At 41.4% G+C, this 10,648-nt stretch overlaps 1 protein-coding gene across 1 annotated transcript; it reads right to left on the bottom strand.

Moving 5' to 3' along the window:
- Positions 1 to 3,854: 3,854 nt before the first annotated feature.
- On the bottom strand, positions 3,855 to 10,413 carry mob3a (MOB kinase activator 3A). Its single transcript, XM_047587948.1, has 4 exons — positions 10,178 to 10,413; positions 7,682 to 8,281; positions 6,312 to 6,514; positions 3,855 to 4,301 (listed from the first exon to the last, which is right to left on the bottom strand). The coding sequence occupies exons 2-4, from the start codon at positions 8,097 to 8,099 to the stop codon at positions 4,272 to 4,274; spliced, it is 651 nt and encodes a 216-aa protein (XP_047443904.1). The 5' UTR covers positions 8,100 to 8,281; positions 10,178 to 10,413; the 3' UTR covers positions 3,855 to 4,271.
- Positions 10,414 to 10,648: the final 235 nt, after the last annotated feature.

Here is a 10,648-nt window from a genome sequence, read left to right as displayed (position 1 = left end):
TCGCATAACGAAGCATTTTGAAATTAATCTTATTTATTGTTATTATTATTTTTTTTAAATTCTTGGAATTTAGTTTCAGATTGGGAAACACACCAGCAGCCGACTACAGCTGAAGTTCATTGCTCTGGACTTTTCACACTGGTGCTTTAGGGCTTCGGCCGCCTCCTAATTCCTGAATAACAAGCTGTAACACAAAGTTTTATTATTTATTTAAGATTATCATCATCATACACCTTTTCTTTACCTTCTCTCTATGTGTCGCATATAGCGGCGTTTGCTCGTGTGCTTCACCTTTTTCCTCAAATATTCCCCTATTTGCATTTAATAAATCATGATCGACGGGTTCATCTTTAGAAACTGTGTAGTTGTCGTGAGACGTGTCAGAACAGAAAGTTCCTGCTTCATGTGAGTGTGATATGGTATGAGTGTGATATTGTGCAAGCACGAGGGGAAATTACACGGGAGCAATTGCACGATCATAACAAAGAAAACGGAAGCAGCTCATTGTTTTGGATTGTAAGCGACGATATCTGTGGTTATTTTTAAGGCAGATTTCACCAAAAAGCTGCAGCGTTGGCAAAAAAACAATCTATTAAACCCCTTTCACCGATCAGGCATAACATTATGACCCCCATCCTAATATTGTGTCTGCCTCCTTTGTGTCCACAAAACAGTTGTGAGTCATCAGAGGATGGACACGGGCCTTCGGAGGGTGCCCTGTGGTGTCTGGTAACAGGATGTTGTTAGTGCGGGCCTTTGGGTGCTACGGGTTGAGGGGAGGGCTGTCTCCTGGAGAGCAGGTCAGCTGTTTCTAAACTGTTTCTTAAACATGTCTGAGTAACATCCACGTAAATGAGCACCCGAAAGTTTCCCAGCAGAACGTCGGATTGCCTCCCGTCAGCGGTCATAATCTAGTGGCTGTTATGCACATCGAAGCGAACCGAAATAACCTTCTTCCCGGCTTCCTTTAAATATTCCATCGCCTCACTACCGGTACTGGTTTGTAATTCCCCTCCGGCTCCGAACCCTATGGTTATGATCACTTCTCACCCCCTCGAGCTGCAGCGAAGCAGCTGACTCACGAGCCGCAGAAGCCGTTAAGGGTGTGTGTGCTCGATCCAGCGCTGACTCACATTATCTCCTGAACCTACGTGTAAATAATCACACTGTGCCCATGGAGGCAACAGCCAAACAAACTGCTGCGTAAGTCAAGTGGCGGGCGGCCTTTGGTGAGAGTGGCTGCAGGCTCAATGTGCCCCCCCTCCTCCTCCTCCTCCCCACAATCTTTACCAGCACTTCCCTTTCAACTCGCAGAGAGCCCTTCGAGGTTTCCTGGTACATTCCAGCAGAGGAAAAACACACGGAGAGGGAGGGCACGGAGTGGAGCAAAAGGCGGGTACATCTCGTGTGACACGTAACAGGCGCAACGCACGCCGCCAGAGAACAGTGTTGAAGAGGAAGTGAGAGAGAGGGGGGAACAATCCTGTTAGAGGCTCAGCTTTCAGCAGCCAATGAGGTCGCCTGCACGGGGCTGATGTTATTGGTGCGGCCTGTTACACCATGTTTGTTTACTTAAAAAAAAAAAAAAAAAAACTAATATTAATACAGTTTTTCAAGCTTGACAGACGGAGGTGAAAGTGGAAGTGACACACGCCACCTGCGCCTCTGGAGCTGGATAGAAAGTTAGTGAGATAGTCAGCGAGTGAGATAAAAAAGCCGCAACAGATAGCGAACGTCCGGGCGTTCATTAATCGTTTAATCGTCCCGCTCTGCTGTGCTGCGGAGGACGCATTGTACTTTGACGTCTATTCGACAGATATAGTTAACAGGCATATTTCTAGATAAAGCGTGATAGTATGTGTATTGTTGGGAAAGGACCGAAAGCTGAGTCTAGTTGAGGCCTCGTCAGGTTTGAGATGTGTAAAAGTTGTTATTTCGCATATTTAAAGGCCACACACCACACATTTCTGTGTAATAAGACCCTGTTTTCCTTACCTAGTTATACTAAAATCAGCTTTATGTGTCATATATACACTACCAGTCAAAACACACCACCAGAATCAGTGTATAACCCAGAATATATTCTATACTTTACCTGATTTAACATGTGAACACACTTGTGACATTCCTTCTTTCTAAAAAATGGAAGTCAAATACTTTTCTTCCATATTTCTTTGGCAGACGTTCCCAGTACAATGTGTGTCACTTGTAGGGAGCTTCTGTCCAGTTCAGCACAAACCAGCTCCGTGGGGTTAAAGTCTATGTTTTCAAGCTTTCCATCTTGTTTTTTTATCCTGAGGTTTTGGGTCTTTATGTTGCTGTGGGATGAAGCTCCGACCAACTATACCAGAGGACGCCGATGCTGTTCTAATACATATACATATATATATATATGTACACACATATGAGGAATTTATTCTCCGCATTTAACCCAGTCATGTGAGCATAAAGACAGTCTGACCTCATCCAGGATTCGAAGTATCAGTTATAAACCGAGGCAGATGGGCCATAAATGTTGGTATAAATATATTTTACTGTAGATATGTCGTCACTGTTTGTCTCCTGACCTGTTAAAGGGACAAGATTGACAACCACGGGACTTGAGACACATTAACATTAGGGCCCGTAGAGCAAATATTTACATATTTTAAATAAAATCTTGTTGTTGGCTTTGTCGTTGACCTGTTTCTGCCCCCGTTTTATGCACAGACGTCCAGTTAATGACGACAATCCTCGCTATACTTTTATTTTTTGACCCTTTTTCTGTCTGTAATTGCTTCCAGCTCCGTGCAATGATGCCACTGGATATCGAATTCTTAGCTCATGTGAAACAATGTCACCAAATACTTGTGGCGGGGAACATTAAACTGCACATCTGCACCTAATAAAGTGGCCCCATCTCTGCACAACACTTCTGTCCTTCTTCTTACAGACTATTATCACCCCCTAACTGTCCTCCTGCGGGTTTTCAAAAAAAGGAAGTGTTCTCGTACTAAATGTACCACTCATAGTGTCGGTCACATGTTTTTTTTTTTTTATATATATATATACACGCTCCTGTGAGTTTTCTTGTAGTTGCGTTTACTTTGGCTCGTTCCTTGTGTGCAGGACTGCTGGTCATTATTTACATAATCCAGTCCTTTATGACTGATCTCTGCAGCTAAATCCAGCCAACAATGCCGCTCTCAACCCTATTCAGAACCCAATCTGACCCAATCATGCAAAGCTGGGTTCATTCAAATCCAAACCTCTCTCTGTGTATTCATAACAGTACAGTCTGGCCTGTTTCTTACATAACCGGCTTAGTCGAATCATTAACCCGAATCAGGGCTCCTCTGCTCCTTACTGGAACTGGGACGTCGGGCAGATTTCACAAGAGCCAGCTAACTGCGGGATAAACAGCGCGAGCTTGGGGGGGGGGGAGGTTTTTCGGCGTCTTTGACGCCTCCCGGTGGACGTTTGTGAGCGCGGCTCTTTTTTCTGCATGTGACACGGGTCGAGGGGGTTTTTGTCGCGTGAGGCCCGGGCCTCGTGTGACCTTCAGCTGCAGGACAGTATCCGCAACAAACACCTGCGAGGTCCGACATCTGAGAACCTGCCCGGTGGCTCGAGGCCCGACGTGTAAAGTGACACAGGCACGCTGGTGTCTAAGTCTGCAGCGGCCTGTTACTGCTTTTAGATCATTTGTGCATAATATATATATATATAAATAACTTTTGAACGAGACCCCGAGTAAATTTAGTAAATGACTAAAATGTTATTCAGGACCAGCATTTACAAAAATAAACTTTTCTCCCTGTGACTTAACAGTTTTGGACACAGCAAAATGAAATACTGATCACCACATCCAGATGTTAAGAGTAGAGAATCACTTTAATGTAACGACATGGTAATTTTATAGAGGTACAGTAGGAAATCGTACTAACTTTAGATCATTTTTTTTTAAACAGAAAGAAAGCTGGTCCTGGAATGACTTCAGAGATTCAAATAAAATAGCAAAAAAAAGAAAAAAAACATCAAAAACAAAACCTTTACTCCTCTTAATACTGTGCTCTGATAAAATGTCTGAATCTTTTTTTTTTTTTTTTTAAAGGAACACAACGCCTCACGTGACCTCAGGTTTAAAAACCTACAGTATGCGGCTAAAATAGATTACAGTACTTAAATATAAAAATAGACTCTGAATCTGTTTGCTCTGCTTTTCTTTTCTTTTTTTTTTCACGCTCGTTGCAGTCTTGGAGATGGACGGATGAGATTGTCCGCGGGGTCCCTCAGTGGCACATCCGAGACGTCATTTCTTTCTGTAGCAGACACAAAAGCACATAAAAAATCAGCGCTTTGCTCAATGTGCGGGTGAGAAGTGTGCAGGTGTTAGTTTTTTGCGTGCGTAAGCTCACAAGGATTGCGTAAAAAAAAAAAAAAAAAAAGAGAGCGGATCAATTTATTTTGTCGATAAAACCTGGAGAGATGACAAACGAAAACGGTTCATGTGACCGTGCGGATATCGCAACGCTTCGGCCGAGGAGACCTACTTTAAAAAGCACGAGACATAGTCAAATACCCACAGAGAACATGGGGGAACATCTGTTGGAGCTCGTAAAGTTAATGTTTAACCTATTTGAAGGGAGCATGACTGTTGTAAAATAGAGCTGATGTTAGATCTAATTAACGAGGCGCTGCAGAAACTGGTCGTAACCACCATGACATGACTCTGATGATTCTTATACACGGGGTATAAGAATTGTGTTGAAACACAAGTTGAAGGCAGTTTACATCTTTCATATTTTGTTGCGACACGATTCTCCTGTTGCCTTAAAACTGATCGCCTATATATATATTTTATCTCCTCTAATAATTAAGTGAAGAAATGAAAAGCCCCAGAAAAAAAGTTTGACAACTCAGGGTTGCATCGTGGAAATGCAGAGTCAGTAGTTTTCTCATGTGTGGGGCCTAAAAGTATATTTTAATTAGTTGCTGCAGTCTGTGTTGCACAGTTTGTTGTGGTTCACCTAAGGGACGTTCTGCCCCTATTTTCTTTGCGAGTTATTACCAATATATTAGGTTCTACGGGTGTGAAGGAGCAGCTCCGCCGTCTGTGTTTGTACAGTCTATGGAAATAACTTTGTATTAAAGGCACAGAAATACTCAGGTTGTCTGGCGACAGTGTCGCTCTTATTGTCAGATTTAATTTAATTCAAATGTTTTTAATGAAATTAGACCTCAAATGTATCGTCCTGTTCGCTTATACTAGACTTTACTGTACGTTTTAAAGGGGAAAGTTAAGGGATGTGTGAATATAGTTTTAGATTTTGTGAAATTTCACAAATAAAATAAACGTTTCACAAATCAGAGTCTGTGTTATAATGAATGTTTAGCCTCTGTAGGATAATCCAGTCCAGATTTGAGAAGTCTAAGCATAGTGGTTTTTGATGTGGACCTGGTCTAATGTGGTCTAGATGCTAAAATAACTGTGACATGTCCCTTTATGACATTTTCTCAAACAGATTAAAGGTTTCACAAATCAGAGATTGTGTTACAATGAATCTTCATGGTCTGTAGATTAATCCAGTCCAGATTTGAGAAGTCTAGGTATAGCGGTTTTTGATCTGGACCTGGTCTAATGAGGTCTAGACGTATCAAACAAAAACGGTGAAATCTCCCTTTTAGCATTTCTACAAATAAAATAAAAGTTTCACAAATGGAATAGTGGGTGTCAGACAAAGTTAATGTCTTACCTAAAATGTTTTCACATCAACACAAACAGTCACACTGCATGTTGTGTGTCGAATCGGAAGCTGAACTTATCAGTATCAGTGAATGTCAGCAAAAAAAAAATGAAAAAGCTTAGAGATGCTCTTACACAAATTGGCCACTGGGGGCGCTGATGGTCTTATTCATATACTTGCAGAATTATAACTATAAATAAGAACTTAAATTAGAAAATGACTGTCAATTCATTTCCTTTTTCCTCACAGGTCTTAACTATTGTGTGTCATTAGTTTAATGACATAAACATAAATAACTGCCACTGGTCTTGTGCTGTAGTTTTTGTTCTTATTGCCAATTGCTTCAATATTTATCAACGATCTATAGGTATCAGTGAATATGTCCGTTAACGTCTATTTATATTTTAAAGTAATGAAAGCCACAGAAAAGCTCAGGGTGTTCAGAAAAAAAGCGCTGCTCTGTAAAAGAACCATAAATAATAAGAGCTATAATTAGTTTCATCGATTTCAGATATTGTGCATTTTCTGCTCTGATTAATTTCCCGCGTTTGTACTCGGGGGTCCCGTCGTCCGTTTTCCACTCACCAGAGGCTCCAGCTCTTTGTGGTCCGTGAGGTTGAACTCGGTGACGAAGTAATAGAAATGCTTGTAGCAGGTGTTGACGTGAGCCTCGGCCCCCATCTGGCTCACGCGGTCGAAGTGGTGGATGTAGACGTGGACGAACACCCGGAACAGGCGAGACAAAATCTTCTTAGCCACCTGCATGAAGGTCTTAGGGAAGGGAGTACCTGGGAGCGGAGCAGATGGAGACGGGACAGCGCTCAGGTCAATCCACCGTGACCTTTTACTACTCGATTCACAGACAGAGAAACATGTGAAACACCACCGAGATATGTCAACCTTGTCCTGTGGTTGGACGCCAGCTGGTTTTGAAGCATGTCACCTCATACGCGAGTGGAAAACCAAGCCTGTGGGATAAGCCTCAGCTCTAAGCACGAGATTAATTTAGTGCGTCGTTTCGCTTTGACTAATTCAATAATATCTCAGGAATCTGAATCCGGAGGACGACTGCATCGGAGGTCGTTTCTATTCATAGTCCACTGTACATTGTTTTGACCCATTTTTTCTGTAGTTAGTCAGCTGCTGCTGCTGCGTGAGTGACACTGAGATAATATCAAACCGAGAATGCAGAAGATTAACCCGAGCTTGTAACGCTTGCTGCGCTACAGCTCTGCAGGAAACGTAACGTACGTGGCCTCGCAGACTTTTCCGAAAGACAGGGGGCCTCCAAATTTAGATGCCTTCATTCTGCAGAAGTTTACCTCATGTACGTTTCCTTTCCATTTAATTCCTTTAATTCATTCGATTCGCTTTATTTTTGTTTGCACATTACAGCAGCAGCTCCTCTCATTTTTTGTCTCGCAACCCTTAAGACTAAATCATTTCGACAGCCCTTTGTCCTCTGTTGCATTTGTTTGTTAGATGCGATAAGACGGATTGGAATCAGTCAGTATTTAGCAAAAGAGCAGGCAACGTATCAGGAGGAGTCTAATAAGTAAGTTTGTGCAGCTTTTCTTTTCTGCAAAGTATCTTGTGATCTGTCGTGACTCCTGACAGTCACGTGGGCAAATCAAGACAAGGCGTTAAAGCATCTTTTTTTTATAAGAGTTCTCGCAAGATCGCAACTTAAATATCAAGCGTGTTTGAATTTGAGATCGTTTGATCTTTGCTCTGTTCGTCTAAAATCCCTTCAGTAACCGTATAACGACCGTTCACAGGCCCACTCATGACGCGAGGCGCCCGCGGACATCTGCATATGAGCGGGCGGGGACTTGGTTCGCATACAAGATTTAGTTTATAGCATTCGAACAAACCACAGAGGCAAAAAAAAGTTTCGCAGGACGGGAAATGAAACGCGCGAACAAAAAAAGTGCGAGACGCACTTCGACACTCACCGACGTTAGTGGGGAAGATGTTCTCATTGTTGATTTGTACCTCGATCCAGTCCATGAGCAGGCTCATGTACTTGGGCGCCGACAGGGCGGTCGGCCTCTTGTACTTGTGCTCGTCTTGCCAGCGGTATTCGTACTTGGGCCCTCCGGACATGACGGGGCAGGTCTGGTCGGTGCAGGAGTCGCTGATGGTCCCGTAGATGAGGTTGATGCGGTTGAAGAAGTCGACGACGTGGACGGCCACCCAGTCGTTGAGGTCCTCGCCGTGGGGCAGCTGCACGGCCTGCTTCAGGTCGAGCCCCGCGTTCAGGGACGCCTGGGCCTTCTTGTGCAGCTCGAAGCGCTGCGTCCCGGGCTCGAACTTGCGCTTGGGCCGGAATGTCCTGTCTTTGTTGAAGACTTGTTTCAGGGCCAGGGACATGGTCGCATGCACTGCGGGACCGGGCGATTTGTTTGAATGCTTCTGGTGAATTATTTAAATGGAAGCGAGTCAAAAGGTTGTCGAAAACAACCAGTGCAGAGTTGTTGTTGTTGTTGTTGTTGTTGTTGTTATGGACACTCTTTGGGTATTTTCGTTCGGACTTCGACTGGGATTCAGTGATCCTGTGTATGATAAAGAGGAAAAGAGACGTAAGAGTTTGGTCAGTTGATGCAGATTTACTTCAGGTACCATTTGTATTTCAATCACCAGTTAATTATCCAAATTGCGATTCATAAATTATCAGAATTGTTTGTTTAAGTGATTAATCAACAATGGCTGATATTTTAAAGTATCTCAAGCTTAATAAACTAACTTGTAAGCCCCCTCTCAGGCTCATTAATCACAAAAATGACAATTAATCTCGATAGGTGGAATTAAATTAAAGCATAAATAAACATTTGAATTAACAGTGGTTGTAATGTAAAGCTACACAGCTGCACTGAAAGGCAGAGAAAACATTTTAAAACTAGTTAAACCACAAACCTCAACTGTTTATTTTAGGCGTAAAAATGCAAGAAAACATCAGATAACACAGAAAAATAGTTTAGTTGCTTGAGAAAATCTAATCAATCTCTTCTGGTATTTTAACATCCCTCAAGCTTAATAAATATTTCATACAACTGCATTTTATTAAATGTCAACTACATGTATAGTTTACGTGTATTAAAATTATAGTTTATTTTAAGAACTGGCATAAAAAAATGGAGCCTAAATGAACATTTGGGTGGATTTAATGTTAGAAACAATAAGCTAATGTCTATTGATCATCCCCAAAATAAAGGACAGTCAATATGGCTGCAATGAAACCCAGATTAAACCCAATAAAGGCAAATAAAGTCCAAATTAAGTATTTTAGTCTAGAAAGTGAAAGAAACAAAGACATCAAATAAACCAAAGATGTGAATAAGGTTTTTTAACATCTCCCAGTTTTAATAAACATGTAACACACACATTTTACTATAAGTGCCAGTCATCTACGTGTTTATATATTTAGGTTTTACCCCATTTTGGGCTCATAAACCTTAAAAAGGGGTTAATTTTGAGAATTAGCATAAAAAAAAGAAACTTTAGATTAATTTAATGTCTGAAACAAGAAGTTAACGTCACTTGACCATCCTCAAAATAAAGGACAGTCAATACAAAGCTCCATGGCTGCAGTGAAACCCAGATTAAACACATTAGAGGCAAATAAAGTCTAAATTATTTTATTTATTTATTCTGAATTGTCAAATAACACCTATATATACTTTAGCTGCTTGAGTGATAAGGTAATTCAACATCTCCCAGTTTTAATTAACATGTAATATATATACACACACACATATATACGTATATATTTAGGTTTTAGGCCTTTTTGAGGCTCCTTAAAAAATACAGTTTATTTTGAGAAGTGGTATAAAAAAAAATACATTTTGATGAATTTAATGTGTAAAGTTAAGTCTAAAGTTAATGTCTCATAATCATCACCCAAAACAATGGACAGTTTACACGGGTGCAGTAAAAGTCTGGTTAAAAGTCATTAAAAAAAAAAGGTAAAGGCTCAACATCAAAGATGAAACATGGAGCCTCACTGAGTCATTTCCTATTTGTAACACCAAGAATCTGCGGAATGACAATAAAACGGCGTCAAACCGCTTGTAAATAACGCAACGAGACAGTTATATGGCCGTGTAGACTGTTATAAAAAATATACACGCTGTCTTCTTCCCGATAAAGCCGACTTTGGTCGTTTTTTAGCTCATTTTTGTGACATAAAAGCCGGAGATTAAACAGCGGGGCACATGACGACTGTACGAAGTTTACAGGCGACGCGACTAAGCTAACTCGGCCGGACTTGTTGCTCTCTGTTACGGCTAAAGAAACACCCCCCAACACCAAGACACGACAAATACACCCAAATAACAGTTAAATTCAAGTCATATGTTGATTATAATCGTGTAAAAAAGCAGCATTTATCAGACACGGCTCTTCAAACGGTGACGAAATCGCACAGTTGAAAGCCACTTTCCCGAACTTACTTGTTCCGCCTTCCTGTTTCCCTTACGATCTTTTACCGAAAATTATCCGATTTCTAATCGATAGCTTCGCGTCGACAACGTGCATCGGCTACATTATGGATCCACGGCGCAATACATGTCGTGGAATTACCGATAATTCAATAAAGGTGTCACTTTAATAAAGAAACTAATGATGTCTGACTCCTCCCTGCGAAACGAAAAGTATACCAGAGTCAAGCTAGCGGAAGTGGGGGCGACTTCCGGTTAGGACCTTCAGAATAATGGCGATAATGGCCAAAGCATGTAGAGCTCGCATAAGCTCCATCGCCTCCATGTTAGTGGCCAAACTAAAACACTAAAATACACATCAAATTTTTATTTTTTTCAAGGATAGTTACTGTTATTTTGAATAGTTAATATAATAGTTGTAGTTTATAGTTAACAAAAACATAAGTGAGTCTGCAGGAAGTGTGGTCTATGGGACTGGGACAT

Source organism: Mugil cephalus, chromosome 6 (assembly GCF_022458985.1).
Source record: "Mugil cephalus isolate CIBA_MC_2020 chromosome 6, CIBA_Mcephalus_1.1, whole genome shotgun sequence".
In the NCBI taxonomy this organism is placed as follows: Eukaryota; Metazoa; Chordata; class Actinopteri; order Mugiliformes; family Mugilidae; genus Mugil; species Mugil cephalus.
This window is presented reverse-complemented; position numbering and strand designations above follow the sequence as displayed.

Coding starts and splice junctions, on each gene's coding strand:
- mob3a (XM_047587948.1), bottom strand. CDS start 8,099: ATGTCCCTGGCCCTGAAACAAGTCTTCAACAAAGACAGGACATTCCGG. Junction 6,515..7,681: donor CATCTTCCCCACTAACGTCG/GTGAGTGTCGAA, acceptor CTCCGCTCCCAG/GTACTCCCTTCCCTAAGACC. Junction 4,302..6,311: donor ACAAAGAGCTGGAGCCTCTG/GTGAGTGGAAAA, acceptor TGTCTGCTACAG/AAAGAAATGACGTCTCGGAT.